Here is a 24,331-nt window from a genome sequence, read left to right on the forward strand (position 1 = left end):
CAACTTATAAACTGAAGATCTTGAGAATGCTTGTTTCATCGAATTTAGAAAGAGATTTGATTTTAGTGATTGAATCAAATAAATCTGAACTAAGTTGGAGATGTGTTCAACAACCTATTTGTAAATCAAAAGCAAAAAAAAAAAAAAAAAAAAAGACAAAACCTTTTTCTTTTTAGGGTGGGTGGAACATTTCAATTTATTTTTGTTAAGTCCTTAAAATATTGTAATACTGTACTATTTTTTAATATCTTTAGTCCATAGCTAAGCCACTAATATGATAACATTGCAGTCACGTGTAAGAAGATAATGCAGACAAAATGACTAAAGAAAAATAAAAGCAAAAAAGGGGCTTACACACAAATGTATACTTGATCAAGTCTAATAAATAACTAAGGAACAAAATTTAACAGTAACCTAATGTCTGGATGACCATAACTATTTAGTCGCTTATGGATAGGATCATCAATATAGTTATCAGGCTGATTTTGTACCAATTGCCTGAATGCAACATTCAACAAATGATTCTAATAAATGAACTTATAGAAGTAAAATGATAGAAGACAAAAAATGATCACAAAGTCTTGAAGTGTCAGTGAAATAAAAATAACATTGAGACAAAATAATGATCCCCATTGGACAATGGAATGGCACAAAGTGTAGAAAAGAAATTCTTGAGCTTTTGAGATAGACCCATTGAAGATGTTGAATCTATTTCATTGAATCTATTTCACTTTCCATGATTGAGGCATCGGGACTGGACCTTTGACTCTAGGTAGTCTAAGTAGTCTAGCCTGGCAACCTGCCCAATGAAATGAAACAAAATTAGACACCTACATTTACACATTTGCTTATATAAAAAGCATAAAATATTCACACACAATATAGACTGTAAAACAAGACTCCTGTCACCATTGTCAATGTTTCAGGTAATATAACAGCTCTAAGCCCAAGGATAGAAAGCTATTTTATGGAGCACCCAAAGAACATTTCTGTATGAGCTCATTTAGTACCGGTACTGGGGTAATAGGAGAAACATCTTGTACCATTGCTCTTTCCCTTGCCCAAGACCTTATATGCATGCACACACTAATGCAATTACTAAATCCTATCATCTATTACACACGAATTATTATCTGGTGTAAAAGTAAGAAACGAGCTAAATAAAAAACAGCCTAACTAAGGAAAAAAACTACTGCATTTACATTTATATCTCTCATTAATGTAGAAGTTATTTCCCTTATTCAACTCGAAGCAAAATAATTAATTGACTATCTGGTTAATTTTTTAAATTGATTCATATTTTGTGCACGGTGCAGTAAATAGTTGCTTAAAATTTAAACTCCGAGAATAACATTATATGGGATAAAACCCTACATATTTAGCCGTACCTGTAAATACTAGAGGATTAATATCCCTTGTTGGTATCAAGAAAAATAAATAATAACCAGTAAGTGATTGACAAAATGATAATTTTTTATGCACTATATTTTTTATATTGAGTTGTCAAAAATGAGTTCCATGATTTCCTTTTGAACACTAGGCCATGCAGAAACATCTAACTTTTGATGCATGAAATTGATTAAAGGCAATACAGGTTATCCTACTCAAGATAGCAGGCTATACACAGCCCAGGACACTAGGTCACAGAATAATTAATTTATCATGGCATTCAAACATCAATATGTTTGTTATAGCTATCAAATGTTCATTGCTATGTGCATGACTAAGAAAAACAGCCACACCTACATTACATCAACATGCTTTTAAAGATGTTTTAAATATAGACATTACAACATGAACATCTATTCTAATTTTCTGTTTCTTGGTTTCAAACAAAATGAAAAGGCTGGGAGAGAGACCTACCTGGTGGACTTGTAGAAAGCTATCATAGAGATGGAAACAAAAAGTGAAAACATTATTGTTAAAAAGTAGTAATATTAAAATATTGTGTTGATATTCTAAATATTAATCAAGTTACCAGCATAAACATGGACCAGGCTGATGGCCTATTACCCTCACTAGGAGTTGCTCTAACTTAATGGCAGTATGATGCTAAAGTAGCCATCACTCTGAAGATAGCGCTAATCAGTGCTTTTTTTGTGACCGTACGCACCGGTACAGTGTAACTGCAACTTTTTTCAATGTGGAGAAAAAAATTATTACTGTTCTTAATTTATTAGAGTTAAGAGTTAGGCAATCCATCACTGAGTACCGGCACCTATTTTTTTACAAAAAAAAAAAAAAAAAAAAAAAGCACTGGCGCTAATTAATACTAATGATGCATGTTGAGCAACTTTGTTTAATTTAAATGTCTGAGCCTAGATTTGTCAATGAATTGGCTAGTTTGAAATGATGGCACTTACATTGGTTGATGTTTTGGTATTGCTCACAAAAACATCATCATAAGCAGGATCAATGGAGGAAGAAGAACTAGCTCTGCTCTCAAAGAACTGTCTTTGGCTACCTGCCCCAAATACAATGGAAGATGCATTGTCCACCTCTGAATAGCCACTGGAGTTTCTCTGGCTACCACGGCTACTCGCTCCATGGAAAGAAAATGGGTTGTCCACCTCAGAATAGCCACTGGAATATCTCAGGCTACCAGTACTGCGGCTATTTGCTGCATGGACAATAGAAGATGGGCTGTCTTTAACAGAGTGATCAGGGGGAGCTTTGGACTCTTGTTTGTTGACAGTTGCATAAATGTTAAGGTTAGGTTTAATAGGTAGTAGAGGTTTGTTTGGATTTGTGTGGGTTTCCATTTTAAGTTTATTGTTGATAGGTGGATTATTGACTGTTGCTCTAGTGACAATTGGTGGCTTGCTGGGAGTAGCAACTGGTGGTTTATTGACTGTTGCATACGTTTCACAACTTTTACTACTGGTCAGTGGTTGTTTGCAGACAGTGGCATAAATATCTCCACTAGTGGCTACTTCTGTTAGTTTAGAAGACTGCTTTGGTTGGGTTTTGTAAATAATCTGTGCAGTACCTGGTGATAGGTAAAGAGACAAAAATACAAATCTCTATTTTGTCTACTGAAAATATCAATTAAGCCTATACACATTTAAGCAAGAACCATATCAATGCAGCAACTTGAAGTATTAAGCAAGCAGCCTAGTTGGCCCACTATGTACAAGCCTATTAGTCTCATTGTGGAATTTGTTATATATTAATGGTGGATATTTTCATTTCAAATAAAAAGACATGAAGAAAAAAAAACAAAAAGGAAACATTTCCAAGAATCATGCTTAATTTCATATATTTGGAAGCAATTATAGATTTTAAAGGTAAAACTAGATAAAGAAAAATATGTAGATCATTACTTAGGATGAACAAAAAAAATCTGTTCATATTGAAAGATAATTGTGTGTAATTAAAAGATTGTTTGTCTCCATACCTGAATAATCTAAGTTTAATTTGTTCATTTCTATTCTCATTGTTATAAACCTTATCATTTGATTGGATAAACTGTCTTCATCATGTCAACAGAACAGTCAAACTTATGGAGGAAAGAGGTCAGAAGGATTTGGCTAACATTCAGCCAGACAGTGGGCTGAAACATTTCTTTTCAAACTATTGACTATTGAATCAATTATGTTTAATGTTATGTTAACAAATATTTTTTAACAAGATGTGGTGATCAAGTGGTAAAGCAAATGGTGGCTGATCATTGTGTGGGTTAAATGACACCCGTGTTAATTGTCCTCTGTCTGAAGAATGATAAGGTCTGAAAGTTTACTTTGACTAATTATATATTTATAATTTTCCTTTAACTAATAAATGGTTAAATTGATTGACTGTCAAACGGCCCAAAGTTTGAATCATATGATTGCATGTTCTTGATTTTGCTCACCTATGAAAGAGCAAATAATTGGAAGATTTCATTGGCCTCAGACTGAAGTCATCAAGAGGAAACTTTCCTTAACTGTATGTCAGAATTAAAAATAACTATCACACTATACTAGTAATATAAAGCTTGAGAAACACACACAAACACAAAGATTGGTATGGTGTGTACCAGTTGTGTTTCATTTATTAAAACTATGCTAATTTTGGGTACTTATTTTAACGCAATATGATATAAATTGTCAAAGTTATTGCTGAATATTTGTTTACAATAACTTGACTATCTAAAACAGAAGTGACAGTTGTAACTTCTGCATTTGTCAGGATAAAACATGAAAGTGATATTACTACTGAGAGAGACCTGACTATAACGTGTGTTCATAGGTTTAAATGTTTCTTCTGCTACTACATTTAGTACTAGGCTCTTATCAACAAGTAACAAAAGCACCAAATGAAGACCAAGGTCTGATGTGTATATTTCAATGTTTAATATAAATTCACATAAAGAACAATATGAACATGCTCTGCTGTAGACATATAACTAACAACTTGAAGAGTACATGACCTACTTAGATGTGAACACAAAAAAGAGTAGATCTAGAAAGAAAGAATCTGAATATAGTCTAATACATGGAGTATCTGGAATAGCAAAAAAAATTTAATTACCAGACATTCTCCAATAAAAATTGATTTCTTTCACAAGTGAAACAAATTTTATGATTGACTTTCAAAGTACCAAAAAAAAAACAACTTGACTCACTTTCTAGGAACACAAATACTTATCAACCTCTCAAGTACTAAGTTCCGTTTTTTTTCTTCTTCAATAAAAAGTTTGCTTCAAGTTAGTAGTCTAAATGGAACATATCAAATTAACTTGTACAAGAATCACTGCTTACACCAGATACATCTGCTAGGAAGTATGCAGCCTGGTGTGGGCCAAGTGCTATATGCATGCAAGTACCCTAGTCAAAGTGATCTGCCTAAAATTCTATGCTCACATAGGAACATGGCTCATGAACCAGAAAGTTTCTCTGACTCTCCTTGTTACCAGAGTCTGAGTGAGGAGAACAAGACTTTGAGTAGTAGTCAAGTCAAAATATATAATGTAGGGAGAGTCAGTATTTTGAAACAGATGTCAAACAGTTAAGTGTATTTTTAAAATATGATTACAATGTTACAGATATGCCTAGTACAGAAGTACTTTGAACAAAATTTAGTAATTAACAACACAGTCTGTCTTTTTATACACTGATTTAAGCTGAAGGAAAAACCCAATTATGCAAAATGTAAATGAAAAAAAAAAAATCACTCCTTTATGTATATTCTAAAAGAAATGATATAAAACAGGTTATCTATTTGTTACAGTGAAGATTTATGACAAAATAAAATAAATGTAGTGAACATATACTGACTATTCCATATAACTTAGTTGTCAAGAGGGGAAACAAAACTAAAGATAATAAACTAGAACATAACATTTATATATCTAAAAAATATATATAGTGTTATTAAATAAATCAATCCTGTGCATAGTGAAATGAAATGATTGTAACATACGGTCTAATAAAAAGTGGAAAGAAAACAAATAGAATTATTAGATGATCAGTTTTTATGAAACATATGTGATCAATGTCATGTGTACAAATAATCTCTAAATCTAGTTGATTTCTTTTGTACAGCTTTAGATCTTTAATTGTAAGTACACAGAATTACACTATGCTATAAAACAGAAATAAATGATGGTATTAAAGAGATGTACAGACACCAAGATAAAATGAGTTAAAAAAAAAACAAAAGCAAAGAATGAGACAGACTGTAAGAAAAGGTGAAACAGAGAGAACTGGACAGATGGAAAAGAAAGTAGACAGATCCAACATTGACACTGCAGAAATGTATATAACAATTTGATTTGAACAATTCATTGTAGATATTAAGTAAAAACCTTTTTTTCTTTTGACAATAAGATTGCAGTGTAGCAGGTATAGCACAAAAATAACAACCTTGCTAGGTTTGCAGTTTTGGATGACATATACAACAACAAAAGGTTAATGTATGCGGGTCAATACAAGTTAAAAGTATATTCTGTGTAGATAAATAAGTAGTTAATGCTACAAAGCTCATATGAGTTACTCTAAATAAGTAGGTAATGCTACAAAGCTCATATGAGTTACTCTTCTTTTGCCTTTGTGTTGGCAGCAATAAATAAATCCCTTTCACTGTAGGTATAATTGAGCAGCCAAATAGAAAGTACAACAACAAATGTATCACCTGTGTTTGAGCTGATTTCCTTAGCTTTCAAAAAGGATTTTGTGTGATTTATTTTGGAATTCATGTATCATAGTTTTCAACAGATCAACTTTCTAGCAGAACAAATAGAAAGTGTCTAAGCTCCAATGCCAAAAAATAAATAAACATGTGATCAACTGTGATCAGTACTAAATGCAAAGCATTTCATAATAAGTAGTTTATACTGACTGGGGGGAGAAGGCATACATTTGAAAGAGGGTATATGTAGTCTGGGGTAGGTTTATCATGCAAGTTAATGGAATGATTACATCTAAAAATTCCCCAATATTCAGTACTCAGTAGGTGTGTAAGGTAAGGACAAGTTTGAGCTCATGGTCGCCCCTATGGTTTTATGATTGGTGCTCAGATCAATGGGTGATATAAAAGTAGAATTATAAAAAAATTAGGTAGAACCAACACTAACAAATATAAAAATATCTAATGTTAAGCAAGAATATAAGCATGGCAGTGAATAATGAGTGTAATTTTCACCTAAAAATTGTACAAAATTTAGCCCACTGCATGATTGATAACACTTTACAAACATTTATGATGAATAAAATGTATTCTCAATGGAATTCTTTTTCACACTAGTCCACACAATGAATAAAGAGCATCAATGACTTATAAGAGATGTGATCCACTACATACAGTGCTAAAAAAAAATGAAAAGGTGCATTTTAAAATAAACAAAGATATTATGAAACACTATATGCAACCTGCATTTTTAAAAGGGGTTTCAGGCATTGAAAATACTGAAAATAAAACAGAATTTCAAAAGCTGAGAGAAATTGAAATAATCATTGCACTTTTAAATAATTAAATCTCAATTTAATTCAAGAGATGATAAAATCAAAGGGCAGATGCAATTCTGTTAAAATGAAAGGATGGCCTGAGAGAGCACTGTGTAAATAAATACAGAAATGTTCAAGAAAATCAAATGTATGTCAAGTTTGAGGAGAATGGCACAACAACAATGAAAGAGTGCTAGACTGCTTTACAGTGATCAGAGTTACATGCTATGTGCATGCAACTATTAGTTTTCTTAATAAATTAAGTTTAGCACAGACAGATCTATCTCTAGCTGTAATGAAGTTGCTCAATAGTTTTTACAATTCAAACAGGGATTCCTTAATTTTCTGTTGGATAATAAAAGTAGATTGAGATCAGGTGTTACTTCTGACAGTGCAATTTAACTCTACACATGCAGGTACATTATTAAGTGTGAGTGTGATCAGTAGGTCAGAAACATGTGAAGATAAACACAAATGTTCTTACAAAAACTGAGCCACAACAGATGTGGAAGACTAGGAAATAGATGGTCATTTCAAACACACTGTTTGAAAATATATGGTTATTATATACTTAAAAAGTATTGTATTTTTTTTTTTGAGTCAAAAAAATGAGAGACACAGAGAACTATTGCAATAAACTAGTGGTTGGGTAAAAAAACAACATACAATTAGATCTACTAGTCTTGCTTATCACTGAGTAGAATGTGAAAAGGTCTAAAAGTAAATCAAATGTCTTTAATGCACCACACCCAATTGTAAATAATGTGATTCTAAAATAATAATAAAAAAAAAAAGCTTAACTAGAATAAATTATTAAATAGCAAAAGATAAGTTTATTAAAGCAATAATGCTTGCCTGCCCTTTGCCAAAAGATTGTAATGCAAATTATACTTCATTTGTATTAGCTGTTTATATTAAAAGAAATAATACATGGGCATGAATCCATACAGAAAGCGTATAGAAGGTATATTTTAGGATAAAGCTTCTTTATTCAATAGGACACTTATGCTACTGGTTACTACACCCAAAATATTCCTACAGAGACAAAGAAAAATACAGTGACTACTAAAAATAATGTCTCCAAGTGTAATTTCCAGTTGCATATTGAATGTTTTCTACTGAATAAGCTCAAACTGATTCTTCTTTGATAATAGAATAATAACATTAATCACACAACATTTCTGCTCAGATGTGTTGCTGCTAAGTCATATAAGAAATGGGAACTACTACATTGTATTGGCCAGTAAACAAGGGCAGGTTCAAGGCTTTATTCTATTAATCCTGTTATATATAGTCTAGCTCTTATAAAAACTGTACATAGGACACATAAAATAAATGTTGAAATAAATAAAATTAATCATAGCAAATATAAAAAAAAAAGCTGTATATATTTACAGGGACTACCCCAACAGGCAACCAGTGCCATGTTCAATATAAACAAATGATATGATAGACAATATAAAACAAACACAATTTTCAAAATAGAGTACATTTAAAAAATGTAAAAAAAAATAAATCTGGATATAAAAATGGATGCTGTTGACCATTATGCATAAACTTATTTTTTTAAAAATCTCTTTGAAAATTAACAAAAAAAATCTTCAAAATGCTAACAGAAATAAAAATAACCTCAAATATATTTCAGTTAATACATAAGTAAAAACAAACAAAAAAAAAACAAACTAGAAGATATTTGTGTTGAAGGTCCACAAAACGATACAGAATGACCTAAATGTTGGTTTAAAAGTAATAGATAAAAAACAATGACCAGCAAACTCTGAATAGATTCAAGGAGGAAAGGACAACCAAAATAAACAACAATAAAGACACACACACAAAACACAAGTATTTGAGGAAGGATCCATCTTGAGCAAGACTTGGACAAAATAATACTATACTCCTAGTTTGTTTTTGTCACTATTTCCTTCAACAAGAAAACTTCTGATTTGAGTTGTAGCTTTTGATTTTTTGTTTTGACAACATGATTACTTCAAATAGTGTGATATAAAATTATCTTGTAAGTGTACAGCTTTTGAATTAAAGTATTTGCATGAAATTCAATCTCTTTGTGTTGAACTTGAATAAAGAACTACAACTTTGTAGTTCAACAGAACACACTGCTTCAACATGCCAGGATCAAAATGGAGGCATTTTTGTTTTCATCAAGTCATCCAAGTTCAGTTGATGTCCCTTTTTAAACAAGTCAATTCTGTCAGAAGCTTTTAGTCCTATCCACAACTTAGTTTGATTCCATTCAAATGTCTGCCTAAAACTTCACTGGCTAACTTATATAAGCTCAACATAGTGTCATAGGGATATACATTAGCTACTGATTTTTTTTTCTTGTACAAACTTGTATACACACAAATACACAGTTTCCAAAGTTTGGTACAAATCTATATTTTACAAAGTTGCATTAAATTTTGTTTCTTACAAATTCCTGAAAATTGCTAATGTACAAAGAAAACTCAACAAAGCATGCAATAAAGAATAAACCTCTAATCAAAAGTTTGAACAACAAATTAGTAGAAAGCCTGGCAAATCTATACAACTGTTAATTGTAATTATGTTAATTTTATAAAGCAAAGCATTTCAGCATTAGCCCAGCATCTAAAACTAGGATTTAGAAAAGAAATATTTTTTAAAATGATCTATTCAATAGTGTTAATTGTGCTTCTGAAACAAAATGCAGTGCTCAATGAAACAGAAAGAAAACAAAAGGTGTATACGTATAGAAGAAGATGATTTGGGAGAAAGACTTTTTGTATGTTGAGTGGATAGAAACAGATTTGAACAAATCCTGATGGTACAAAAACAGTAAGTAGAAACAATTTTTCAAAATACTAGGAGCCTAGGAACTACAATCTTAACTTGGTACTTAACATTGATATCAGGAGATAGAAACCTTCATTATAACCTAGTTACTAAGTCTTGAGGAAGTGTAAAAGATTTACGCTTCTGTGCATATGACTCTGTCTCAGCAGTTTTAGTCTGATTCAACTGAAGACTTTGGCTTTTACCCATAGTATTGGGAGGAACAGCACTAGTTGGAACACCGGAAGGATTGGTAGCAGAGGTGGGAGCGCATGGGTCGTTAGGGTGAGCAGTTAGGTCGCAATTCTCAGGAGTAGAATGAGATAAATGTTCAAATGTGTTCTTACCACCTGCATGATGTGGTGAGCCAACTTGAATGACTGTTGAATGAATGGGTGTGATGGGTTTACTTTCAGAGCTGGCAGGTGGGGGTGGTGCTGGAGCCTTCTGGCTGGGCACACGCTCCTTGAAAGCATTAGTTTCATAACTTGGCGGTTTGACAGTAGGTTTTGAGACTACTGCTCCCTGATTTCCATTCTCCTTGGGTAGGTTTGAATCTTGAATAATGTTCCCCAAGGAGACACTGTCTTCATAGACATTCTCCTCTTTTTCTACAACATTACAAAATTGATTGTGTTTATAATCAGCTTTCATCAATAAGAAATGTGACAAATTGTTCAAATGTTTTTATTATTATATTATTTCAATGGAATAAATGAATTTTGTAAAATTCAGAATAGATTTTTTTTTTACTATCACAATGTTTTGTTTACTTCTGGCAAGAATTGAAGAATGAAATGCTAACATTTGATTATACTTTGAAATTGAGATTTGTCTGTTTAAAAAAATCATAATAATTTTTTTTCCTTTATTAGTTAAAATATAGTAAGAGTATAGTACTTAACTTACCAGGTGCCAGTTCTCTAGTGCTGTTCATGTAATTATTTTCCTACAAAATAAATTAAGAATAAAAAAAAGATAATTTAAATTTCAACACAAATTAGTTTGCAAGTGTGTTAACTAATATCTTTCAGATACATCAAGAAACATGTATTTAAAATTGTTTACCGGTTCTAGCTCAACATTTTCATAGGTATGTGAAGCCATTTTAGCCAACCATTCTTGACACAAAGACTTCAGCACCTGGTTTACAAGGGCATACTGCTCCTATTTAAGGAAAGTTCAAGATATAATGATTTATAAATTTCAGATAAAAAAAAAAGAAATTTCTGTAAATGTATAAAAAAAAAAAAAAGATAGCACTGATCATAAACTCTATTTTAAAGTTTTCTCTATTTAAGGAATGTGATCTCAGAAAGTGTAACCCAGCTCATTCAAATATTACTGTCATAAACAAGTAACAATTAATTAACATTTCTAAATTTGATCTTGTCGTTGTTTGTGGACTAACAATTTATGCCAGAATGTATGTGCATTTTGTCCTGCAGGTTTTTTTCTCTGAAACTCAGATATACATCTGATTTTTTAAAATATAAACAAGACTGAAATGTAATTGAACAAACCACCAGATTACAAGTGGGATCATCATTTCATCTTCAGGATTTATATAGCATGCCCCACCTATTACTACAAAAGTGTTAATGATTAAGCAATGTGTACACACAACAGTGAGATTTAAAAGCTATTCTCTTACTTACAGCAGTTTGAACTATTGACATTCTTTGTTCACGAAATGTACAGATAAGTTCATAAAGATTAAAATCTTCATCAAACCTCTGGGAAACAAAAAATTTTTTTGTATCAATATGTCATTTATTTGAACATTGTACAAGCTATGTATGAAATATAATATTGAAAATAATTTTTGCAACAGTTGGATCTATTAGAAATTTCTTAATTATTAAAATTTCAAGCAATGCAAATGCAGATATAGTACTGAAAAACAGCATGTTCTAACGCAGTGATGCCCAACCTAATTCTACCTGCGGGCCATTTTAATTTCCAAAACTCGTCTTGCGGGCCACGTGACCGAAAAGTTACAAAAACTAAAAATTGTTCTGAAACTAGTTTACCAGAACCCCTTGGATTTAGTACTACATTCGTGTGATTTGACGATTATATTTTTTAACACGTCATAAAATAGCTTCATTTCTCTTCTTAAAATGTTAGCAACAGTGTAGTTACCTTTAAAACTGACTCATTTTCTTGTCTTTTTTTTGTTGAATATTCCCATCGTTTGTCCTATCTCTATTTGTAGTTAATCTTTTATTCGTGGTTCAAACCAAGGATGCCACCATATTTTTTTGTATAATGCCAATGCATATGTTGTTTATTTAAACAGACACACTTTCTTTATAATAAGTAAAGATCCACCCACATTTCTTGGCAGATTTTACATACATAAACGCACACACGTTAAAGGTCATGGTACCAATCCATCAGAAAAAAATTGAGAACCCTAAAGTAGGTAAATACCTTTTTCAACTTTTTTTGATTTTTTAAACTTTGTATCAACCTTTCGGCGGGCCGGATGGAACCTCATCGCGAGGCCATATTTTGGGCATCACTGTTCTAACGAGTGTAAAGATCCAAATCTGGTTTCCTTTTTTATTTTGGCTGCAAGGCAAAAACTGCTTGGTCACCTATCAAGGTCCAGATACCCCTTCACTAATAGTCTATAGCATGAAAGAATCCCTTCATAAGAGCAGTTTGAAAAAAAAAAAAAAAACAAGATCAGCCCTTATCAAAAGAAAGAAAAAAACAAACTTGTGGTCATACCAAAAAAAAATTAAGAAAAATAAAAAAATAAAACAAAAATTACTTTTTTAAAAAGAGAAAAATAACTTTTTCAGTGTAAAGAAATAAATAACATGCTAATAACAAAATGTATTAAGCATTACAGCCCAAACAAATTAATTTCTATGCTGACATTTTCAATTCTTAAAATTGTTAAGGAAAATCCCCCCCCCCTCCCCCCAAAATAAATTTAGGTATGAATGTTTGGAGTTCCAATTTATGTTTAAAGATAACAAATCAAAACTGACAGCTTAATCTGAGGTATACGACAATTTGGTGATGTTGTTTGGCCTAAGAGGTTCTGATGATAATTTTTAAAACACAAAATTTGTATAATAAACTTTTTTTTTTTCTCGCTATACTCGACTATAATATATAAAGTAAACATTATCCCCCTACCTGAAAAAAATTAGACTATTTCATGAACAAATAAGCGACCTTTGGATGGTTGCCTGGTTGTGACGTATGAGTTCGTGACATGTCATCTCAATAGGTTGGAACCCTGCCTTTTGCAAATACCCCACTATCCTGTGAGAGCTAGGATGTAATATTCTTCAATTCTGAGGGAACATCCCCAACATGTAAAACATACAAACTATGAAAGGTCAGATTACTAAATGAGACCATGATATTAATATGCTTTCCCCACCCCTATAAATTGTTGGCAAATTTGTGAGATACATAGAAAAACATTTTAAGTTTTCTCTTTTTGTTTAGTTGAAGGTACTGGTATTATAAATGCATTATTTTTGTGTGCACTAAAAATTGAATCAATTTATTTGTCTATCATTGTTTCATTTAGTTTTTGGACAATACTAAAACCCATGATTGCTATTAATAACTTTTCCCATTCTATTAAATGGGTTCCCTCAGATAACCTAGTGACTTAAACGATCAGGTAGTTATTTCATGAGCTCTCTTTGAAGTGCTTGTGTCAAATGGTGGGAGGTCACATCACTTTACACTTTCAAGAATCTTCTTTTCTATTTTGCACTTCTTTTTAAGAAAAGATTCAGTGCTTGTTGAATGAAGTGAGTTATTTTGAGTGAGTTCAATAGAAGACATATGTAAATTCGCTTTTTGAAATGCATAGTTTTCTACAGCTTTCAGCTTAGTAAATGAGTGATGATTTTTATTTTCCTTTCATCCATCAAGACAAAGTATGAAAAGTTTGATCCTTTAAATTACCACTTATATAGACTGTATGAAAAGCAAAAAGCATAAAAAGACATTAAATTAAGAGAAATAAAAAAAAAATATAAATATATGATCAGAAATGTGCGTTAATATCCTATTACATGGAGTGAGATATTGACATTCACGGCTGGGAAGCACTAGCTTTCGATTGCTCCTCATGGCGTGAAGCTGTGAGTGTTGGAGTCACAAGATATGAAGGAGGGAGACTGACCAGCCTGAAAGAGCGCTGGACCAACGAAAAGCAGAGAGAAGCAACAGGCTAATCTGAAACTGACCAAACCTACATGCCACGTATGCAGACAGCCTTTCAAAGCTAGGAATGGATTTATCAGTCATCTTCGTGTCCATAAGAAATGAGAAATGTGCTCATCTTCCACTATAAAGGAGGAGCTATATATTACTAGGGATTTAATATAAATGTATTCTCCAGTAAGCTTTTAGCCAGTTTTCTTATCAACAAAACTTAAGTTATCAAAACTTAGTATGGGTGTATATATAAAGTTTCTCTAAACAATTTGTATGCATTCATGACATAAAACATTTTAGAATTCATTCAATTAGTACTGGGAAAGCTAACTATTCCTCACCCCTTCTTCTAGCAATGTCCAGACATAGTCGATTGCAGCTATAGCTCCAGTTCTGCCACAGCCAGCACTGCAGAGGAACAAACCAAAATATATGTTGAATATGTTGAAAACACTTACTCCCTACTAGAAAACAATAGATAACAACAATTTTGTACATAATAAAAATTAAGTGCTAAAAAACAACCCTATATAGATTCAAGTAATTTGATTAGGGGAAAAAAAAGTAGTCCTGGCTTTTAGGAGTGTTCGGTGTAACTGGTCTGAATTAGGCCTTTCTCAAGCACAGAACAAATGAATAAGGTAAGAACAAAACCTGACATTAAGTCATATTGTCATAAAACAAAAGAAAAGCAAAATATGTTCACAAAAGTTAGAGAAAAAAATAATTCTTGTTCTAGCTATACAAATTGTAATATGTACTTAGTAACCTAACTTAAGGCACTAGCTAATTTAAAGAAGGTATAAAAACAAATTGATGTTAACAAACAACATGAGTTTGTTCCAAGGGAATTTGTTACACAAAATCATAAATGGACCCTGTGAGGAAGTCATACGCCACAAACATGTACCTAAATTGCATTTACAACAAAGACCTAAAGTTAACTAGAATGATAACCACTATTGTCATAAAGAGATCCTTTCTTAAGAAAAAACATGGACATTTGTCAATGTCTTATATAATCTAATGAATAACATGAACTGCCTTTTTGGTGTTTGCTCTAGTTAATAAAACAATGCATGACCCAAATGCATTTTTGAAAATATTGTTTTAAAAATGATACATATGTATGTGCATACAACATGCTAAATTAATTCTAAAAGCAAAAAAAAAAAAAAGTTTGCTTTTGGATAAATAAATAGCTTTTAAAGTAATTTTTCAAGGTTTATAAAATGATAATGGCATGGTTGGTTAAAACTAAATTTTTGAAATAATTTATATCCAAATAATAGGAGGTGCTATGGCTGAGTGGTAAAGTGCTTGGCTTCTGAACTGATGTCCTGGGCTCTAATCCTGGTATTTTTAATTTTGGGATCTTTAGGCACCTCTCAGTCCACCCAGCTCTAATGGGTACCTGACATTAGTTGGGCAAAAGTAAAGGTTGTGCTGGCCACATGATGCCCTCATTAACCGTGGGCACAGAAACATATGACCTTTACATCATCTGCCCTATAGATCGCAGGGTCTGAAAGGGGAACTTTAATAATCATAATTAGCTGAAAAAGCAAAAGGTTGCATTTTCACAAGTCCAAAAGCAATTATTTCAACCATTATAAAGCCAATGTTAAGTTGTTAGACACTTTAGTTTTAAAACTGGACAGACGGCACAAAAAGTATCCAAACCTGCAATGTATCAAAAGCGGTAATTCATCATTTTGCCTGGTCCTTCGCATGATTCCTATCAAGTCTCTTATATGTGCTGGGTCATCTGGGATTCCATGATCAGGCCACCCTGAATAGTGAAACTGAATAACAATTCGTTGTTCTTCACCTCTGGAAACACTCAACTTTCGTTGAATAAAATCTGATGCAATTTCCTGTTCATCTTCCTGTATATAGATGATATAGTTGATAAAAAACAAAAAAGGAAAACGCAATTACTATCAATTAAAAAAAGTATTCTAATTAAAAATAATATTGTATCCAATCACATAATAGATAATCCTAAAAAATGAAAGATTATACATATTTCCATGTATCAGGGTTAGTAGCACTTTTCCATGACAAAATTTTAGGAGATTTTAGGAGGTTTTTTAAGGATGAAATGTATGATGTGTGTGTGTGTGTTTCCTATCCGTTTGTGTGATACATAGTAAAACATACACAAAACTAAGCATTTATCAAATCAATTATTGTTATTTGATTTTTAAAATAATAAATATCTTGCCAATATGCCACAGAAACAATGTTATCAGCTGTGGTATGTCCACAGAAAATGTAATGAAAGTTATCTAGTAACAACTTGACTGTCATCCCAAAACCTCAAAGAACCATTTTTTTTTCAAAGATTTATTTAAAAACATTACAAATGGTTACTTTTCCAATTTTTGTAAAATAAGAAACATTCTTAGAGATGCCTTATTCATGATATATATTCTATGTGATGGGAATGTACATTTTTAGTTCCTATGTGTATCTTATAGATACTAGAGTCATGGTGTGCATTTGAGGTAATGTTTTATTCTTCTATTAGTTAACTTAAATCCTTTTCATAAACAGAGCCAGTAATATATAGGGCAATATTGGCCTATTTGAATGTTTAGTTGACATTTGCTTACTAAAAAATGGCTTTTGGATTGGGGGGGGGGGGATTTAGACCTATTCGCGTTTTTTTTCCTAGCAGAATCATTTTCAACCATATAGTTTCCCTGGCTTTTTACGAGTGAAATAATTTTTACGGACTTTTCACAGCTGTATGAGAAATATTTTCGTTAAATCTACAGTAGATCTAGACTCTTGATCTAAGTCGCTAAAATTCGCGGACTTTTCACGGCTGTGAGAGAATTATCTTCACTGAATTTACAGTAGATCTAGACTCTTGATGTAAGTCACTAAAATTTGCGGACTTTTCAGGGATGTGAGAGAAATATCTTCACTATATATATTCTAGTGATTTAGCGTAAACCTAGACTCTAGATCAAAGTCACGAAAATTCGTGGACTTTTCACTGCTGTGTGAATATTATCTTCACTAAATTTACAGAAGATCTAGACTATAAAGCTAATTCGATAAAATTCGCAGACTTTAACTCTAAGTCACTAAATTTTGCTGACTTTTCACGGCTGTGTGAGAATTATCTTCACTTGATTCTAGTGATTTAGAGTAAAGACTAGACATAAGTCACTAAAATTCGCGGACTTTTCGCGGCTGTGTGCGAATTATCTTCACTGAATATACCGTAGATCTAGAGTCTAGATCTAAGTCACTAAAATTTGCGGACTTTTCGCGGCAGTATGCGAATTATCTTCACTGGATATACTGTAAATCTAGAGTCTAAATTTGCGGGCTTTTCACTTTTTTGTGCTAATTATCTTCACTAGACTCAAAGTGATTTAGCGTAAATCTAGAATCTAGCGTATTTCTAGAGTAATCTAGACATTAGATGTATCGAGATCATTAAATTGACAAAAATTCACGGAGTTTTCAGGTTAGGTGCGAATTATCTTCAATAGATCTAAATTAGATCTAAATCTAAATACTATTACAGTTACTAGATACTAGCTAGATCTAGAAGATTTACGGACTTTCCACGCGAAGTCACTCTTAGTCTTACACTTACAACAAGAAGATTTTAGGTGAGGGAGGGCCCGGAGGAGTGTAGCCTACAAATTAGTCTTGTAGTTTCTCTAATAGTCACTACAGACTAGATCTAGCGCGTCTTTAGTGGTAACAATAAATGACTTCAGAAAAATACTGCCAGGTGAAATGCTTGCTTGAGCCAAGGCCATCTTCAATCACGAGGTCGCGCTTCACAAGTGGGTGAAAGGCGGTGTAGACGCGTCACTGGTCAGCTCATTAACACAGCCAGCCCGTAAGGTCATGCGATCAGAATGCCTAGTTACGCTGTTGTTTTTCCCCTCACATTTTTAGCAAGAAATAAGCAAAATTATAATTAAAAAAAAAATATTGGGTAAAAATTTTAGGAGAGTGGACAAAATTTTAGGAGACTTTCGGCATTTTTTAGGAGAATTTTAGGAGTTTTTAGGAGCGCTACGAACCCTGATGTATGGTCATTTATATCTGGGAATATGCAAAATACAGATCTACATCTATTAATTATTTTCCGTTTTTGAAAATAGCCAAAAACACTTACAGTAAAAACTGTGATATCTCCAAATACATCAGATTTCCCTAAATCATTCCAGTACTGCTTACATTTGATCTAAACATAAGAAACATTATTATAACAACAAAAAGTTAAGAAGTGTTACTTTCAGTATTGAATTACAAAAAAGTGATCACACTGGACCAAAACAACAACTTTAACAACAGACTAAACAGATTTAAGCTATTTTCGGAACACCATAATTTTATATTATTGTAAATAAACCAAGATTCTGCTGGTTGAATTATTCAAGGTATTAATCTCAATAATTAATCAGTTCATTCATGTGCAAATCCTGAAGAAGATCATGATTTTTATTCTGTACTTTAAGATGCCTCTCTAACATGAGCTGCTTAGTTCCATACTTGGTCATTTTCACAAGGAATATAAATAGAGCTACTTTAGATCCAAGATCAATTTATCTAAGGATATTTTAAACTTTTATTAAATCCTTTTCATTTCACAATTACTAAATATTTAGATAAAATCATTATCAACATATTGGGCATGATGACTGAGTTAAAGTTAGCCTATAAAATGATGGTTGGGATGTTTTGTTTTTTTTAAATTAGGCTAATATGATAACTTTGTTAACTTTTGGCCATAGAAACATTAGAACACAGCATAATCTACCATATTTCTTAACTTAATTGTAAAAAAAATAAAACTAAGTACAATGGACTAAAAATAGTGAATCTTTTTACCTTGCCCAGCTCAACAATCCTACAGGCCATGAATATAATTTCCACTTTGTATTCCCAGATCATTCTCCAAAAGTCATTTACTGTTGAAGCCAGGGGTCCTTGAGTAGCTATGTAACCACCAGTACCTTTCACACCCTGTGGGTAGACAACAAATTAAAATAATTCAAGTTATAATAGTGAAGATAAATTCCTACATTTAACATTATCCCACATTAGTTGTGGGAATGTAAAAAGTTTACTCCAACCTTGCTTCTATACTAAAATTCTTTGTGTTAAATATTTGATTCATTCAAAGACCTTAATTTAGTTCTAGATCTATACAGCTTGATTGTAACTGTACTAAAATAATAGTACAGAATATACTTACAATTAATCTGCTGGCATTGATATAATCTGAATCAACTTCTCCATCCATCGTGCTCAGGACAACTCTGTGTTCATCATCTAAAACATTGAAGATTTTTACAAAGCTTATATCAACTCACTCTGTCTGGTAAAACGTTTGTACATGTTATTTCTCCTACACCCAATCTCGGATGAGCTGAAATTTTACACAATTATTTCTTTTACCTGACAACACAAGAATCAATTTTTTAAAATTAACCAATTAGTTGATTAAGTATTGTTATTAAATTATTTTGTTTGGTATCTCAAACAAAGGAAAGAAATTTTAATTGGCTGAAGTTATGGTATAAGCTGAATAGGTTGTCATCTGAGTCTTAGTGAACACAAACCTGAAAAATAGGACGAGACTATAGAAACAATAGATAACTATACAATCTTCCATGTTCATAAGCTCTCCACTAGTAGAGTGGTTACCATGTTGGCTTGTGAAACCTAAGACAGCTTGAGCCATGAGTTCGAATTCAGGTTGTTCCTGATTTTATTTTTAAAAAAATATAAATGTTTTTTTATTGTATGTCTACATCTATTACTAATTGATACAAGTATGCTTAATATAAGCTTTGATTTTTTTAAATATTTTCTTGTTGTATTATGAAAAGGCTTAGTTCATCCATTAAGAAGTTGGCAATGTTAATATATTTCAAAGCATCCTTATATATATACTAGCCGGGTATTACCCGCAGCCTCAGGGCCTTACTTTGGGTGTTACTAATCTAGTGGATTGGATTTAGAGCTATGTAAAAATTGGCGAATGTTCCTTTTGAAATGTTTTTCTTTCACCACGAAAATAAAAGTAAGATTCTAAAAATCAGTTTACCTGTTAAGCCGATATATACATATCAAATATAAAATACTGTGAAAAAACATTTCACTCTTAATAGAGATAAATTTGGTTATTTTCTTTTATTCTTAGCCCCCCCCCCCCCCCCCCAGGTGGGAGGACACTAAAGATAAACTACAGTCTCTGCCATGACCTAAGGAACATTAATGACAAGTTTTATCAAGATCGGTTAAACGGTTTTGATTTCTATGCTGGACATACATACACCTTACTTTGTGCTTTGTATATTAGATAAATACATGTATATACACACATATATACACATAGTGGAAACAAGTATTGACAACTTACAGGGCAAGATATCTTTGTATCTATTTTTTTTTAAGTTTGCTTCTGTTTTACCGATGTCCATAGTGAATATATTATCTTTACGGCGCTGTATCTGAGTTTCCTGTATCCTCTGGTAATAGAAAACAAAATATTTTATTTGCCTGAGAAACAAAACTTCAAAAATTAAAAATAAATACAACATTCTAAACTGAAAATTATGAGCACAAAAAGAACTGTTCATAAATATTTTTTAGGTGTTAAAAGCAAAAATAAGGAGCGAAGGAATAAAAAAATATATAGGGTAGGTAAAAATCAACGGCCGTAGCCGGATGCTAGTTTAACATATCCCATTTTTATTGTGCAAGAATGTTTGTAAGACATATATTACATAGATATATGGCGCAGAGGCGTAAAATAGATTCAAGTCAACAGTCTGTAATATTGAGGCCTAGGATTAGATCTACTCCTGAAGAGCATTAGAATAACAAACTCTAAAAAAAAAACAACAAACAAAACAATTTCATCCAAACCCCTCCCTGCCCAAAAAGTAAATATAGGTTGGGCGTCCAACTAATTTTAACAGCCTGAACGGATAAACACATATATATAAGCCTAGTCTACTAATATAGTGTGTAATCCCCAACTCTCACGTCACATGACATAGCAACCAGGTGAAAATCTGACCATTTTAGGTGCCCAGAAAAACATCAATTACAAAGTTATTGAAAATAAAATAAAAAGAATAATATATTCATGATTTGTAAATTAAAACAAATCTAATTACATAGAATCTATATATTATTATAGATTACAAAATTGTCAAAACCATCAGTTGCCTTTTAAATTTTAAACAAGTATTGGACTTTAGGAATATACAAATTTAGAGTCTAGATCAAATCTAGATTCTAGAATCCAAGGAGTAGCCTCTAGAGACTCTATCTATAGTCATTTCTGTCTAACGAACAGGTTAAGCCCTGCCTCTGCAATTTTTACATTTGAATTTTTATAGCTCCGTAATGGTTAGTCCTAGGAAAAACTGCAAACATCTTTAAACTCATTATCTATTTGTTTTGTTATGCATAGTTACAATAAACTATGATGTCGGAGAGGGTCAGGTCAATGAGGTCAATCAGGTCCATCTCTAACATTAATGAACAACATTCCATATTTTATAACATAACAAACACTCTCAGTGTGCTAAGGAACTCTTCATAGTTATTGGGTTCAGAAAACTTTATTATTTTCAATTTTCTTTTTTTTATATCAAGATCTTTTTACACCAACTCAACACAGACAGGTCAGTGTTACTTTTCACACTCTCTATTGGTTCCTTCTCTGTTTATAACTGACGCCATAACCAGGCCATTAGACACAAGTTTTACCTATACTGTAGCCTATCTCGTTGACTCAAAAAAAAAAAAATGCATGCCCCGCTTGTCTAGCCCCCTCATTCTGCTCAATGACTGTGACCTAATTTGGTACCTGACGATTAATAATTGTCCTCTGCTAATTTTTTTTTTCTAATACTGCGTTGATGATACCCTAAGAGAGGGAGAGCAGGAATGTGCCTATCATTAAGTTTGTTAATTGTTTTAGCATATTTTTTGCTTTAGTAACCTATCACTTTAGATTGCCTTGTCTTTTTTTACATTTAAAGCGCATTAGTGATATGTGCAAAATAGTAAAAAATAGTGTAAAAAATGTAGCACGGTCTCACGAGTCTAGCAGCTCAAAGTTCATTAAAATAGTGTTTGTTAATGTCATTCATAATAATATAATTTTTGCATTATGTTGCATATTTATATTTTAAGATATATAAAGTGTTTCCTGCAAAATAATGCTAACATTAAAATAAAAAAAATATTGGCTCTATTAATATTTTGCGATATCTAAAACTGTTTTGCAAATGAATGAATGAATATTTTGTCGTCGCTATTTTATCAGGGTACCAGTACCTTTTGCAATGTGGGGAAAAATTATTACTTTTCTTGTATTTTAATGTTTATTATTAATTTATTAGTAGTTATAAGTTAGGCAATCCCTAACTGAGTACCGGCATCTATTTCTTTTTACCAAAAAAGCACTGTAAATATATTTATATATAAATATATATGCCGATCCCCATTCCCAATTTTTTTTTTTAATGTTTAGCTCTGCAACCATACAAGTTGGACTGCAACCGGAGCCTGGATCCACTACACCAGCCCACCAGCAGACAGCATCAGTACTAGCCACACCCGTCTCATCAGTGCAGCACCGGACCTAAAGCTAAGCAAGCAGCCTAATGACACTCAGACCACTTGGTTCTAATATCTGATGATGATAGTCTTATATATGTAAATAAGCTAGATCCCATACTATATTTATATATAAATTTATATTTATTTATATATTTATAAAAATTTATTAAAATTTATATAAATTTTATTTCGAAAACGGCTCTAATAGAACGATTTTCTTTAAATTTGCGCTCGGCTCAGTTAGGGTAGGGATGAGGATAATAAGTGAAAATTAAAATTTTGTATTAGAAAATAAATTCGTCATAGGATTGGTGTTTACCATATTGACTGACACCCCAAAATGACAATGTTGTCTATTTTAAGGACATTTTTTTATGAGTTTTCAGGAAATTTTTATAATTTCAGGAGATTGCCAGACTGTTAGTATATTTTGCAATTTCAGATTTCTAGGAGCTACTTGAAAATTAGGAGACCACAGGAACCCTGTTATAAGTTACAATGGTTTAATTTAAGAATTTACACAGGTACCTAGAATTAGCGCAGAGCTTATGAAACTTCAGGGCTTGCTGCGGCCGCATAGGTTGCAGTGGTCTAATGATATCCAGCTCGCGGTCAACGAATTTTCATTACGCTGCCTGTTTTGATTTAACCATAGACCTATGTAAAATGGAAGTCATGTTCCAGAAGTCACACAATAAAATCTACTCAGCCCCAAAGATCAACACGAATAGTCATCCCTTAACGTGGTAGACAACTTCACATATCTGGGAACCACAGTATCAAATGATGCATTACTTTAAAGGGAGGTTGATAGACCGCACTACAAACAGCGATGTTCTTGCAAAATGGTATGAGCTTCTTATAGTCCAACTTTGTTACAAGGTGCACGTTTACCCTATAAGGTAGAGATTTTGTATCACTTGATGTTTCGTATTAAAGCCATAATTGATATAATAATTGCAAAATTAAATTCTGAACGTAACCATTTAAGAAGCTACACTGCAATTTAGACTTTCTACCAAGCCAATAATAGGCCAATAGTGATGCAATGTGAGATTTATTTTTCGAGACTACAGGGAGACTTTCTACTCGAATTGCCATGTATGACATGTAGTCTGATGTACAATGTCATTTTGAACTAAAAGAACACAAAAAATACACTTCGGATTGGTAGTCCTCTACCAGATCGCTCATTTTTGTCATTAAAAAATAAGCCCGGGTAAATATTGTTCGTTAATAGATTATTCCTCCGAGCAAGGCTCTGTCACCTGGTACTATATAAGTATATTTAATATAGAAATCTAGTCAGATATGAGATACTGACTAAAGTTACAGTCTAATAGATTTTAGTCTATGTAATTTTCACTATACACAATGAATAGTACACTTAGTAATACTACACTATTGACTATTTTATTATGTATATAGTATTATTAGTATACATCTAGATTCTACTCAAGATTTTTACTTGATATTCTTTGTCGAAACCATTTCCGTCATTATCTTCTTCTGCCTCTAACTTTTCTACATAACGAATGAATTCTTTGATACATTTCTTTGTATCCTTCGGCATTTTGGGGGATACTTTGTCCCCTCTTGGCAATCAAAATACACAAAATACTCTACGTGAACAATGTAAACATTTAGATTCTAGATCTAGCTCTTTCAGCTATTTCTTGAGTCTAAGTCTAATCCAGTGTGTATTTTAATTCACATCCCGGAGTGTAGTCTATCTTTTCTTCCTTTATTATGCAGAACGACCTTCC

At 32.2% G+C, this 24,331-nt stretch overlaps 1 protein-coding gene across 1 annotated transcript; it reads right to left on the reverse strand.

Annotated features, from left to right (window-relative positions):
- Positions 1 to 163: 163 nt before the first annotated feature.
- LOC106054101 (tyrosine-protein phosphatase non-receptor type 12-like) lies at positions 164 to 24,323 on the reverse strand. The gene is made up of 14 exons (XM_056026923.1): positions 24,034 to 24,323; positions 20,347 to 20,455; positions 19,177 to 19,253; positions 18,810 to 18,944; positions 18,094 to 18,162; positions 15,624 to 15,829; positions 14,282 to 14,348; positions 11,399 to 11,476; positions 10,809 to 10,907; positions 10,650 to 10,689; positions 10,088 to 10,351; positions 2,364 to 2,989; positions 1,864 to 1,882; positions 164 to 799 (listed from the first exon to the last, which is right to left on the reverse strand). The coding sequence occupies exons 1-14, from the start codon at positions 24,136 to 24,138 to the stop codon at positions 723 to 725; spliced, it is 1,971 nt and encodes a 656-aa protein (XP_055882898.1). The 5' UTR covers positions 24,139 to 24,323; the 3' UTR covers positions 164 to 722.
- Positions 24,324 to 24,331: the final 8 nt, after the last annotated feature.

This window comes from Biomphalaria glabrata, chromosome 4 (assembly GCF_947242115.1).
Source record: "Biomphalaria glabrata chromosome 4, xgBioGlab47.1, whole genome shotgun sequence".
Classification (NCBI taxonomy): Eukaryota; Metazoa; Mollusca; class Gastropoda; family Planorbidae; genus Biomphalaria; species Biomphalaria glabrata.

Coding starts and splice junctions, on each gene's coding strand:
- LOC106054101 (XM_056026923.1), bottom strand. CDS start 24,138: ATGCCGAAGGATACAAAGAAATGTATCAAAGAATTCATTCGTTATGTA. Junction 19,254..20,346: donor ATACAAAGATATCTTGCCCT/GTAAGTTGTCAA, acceptor TCAATGTTTTAG/ATGATGAACACAGAGTTGTC. Junction 10,690..10,808: donor AAAATGTTGAGCTAGAACCG/GTAAACAATTTT, acceptor TTTATTTTGTAG/GAAAATAATTACATGAACAG.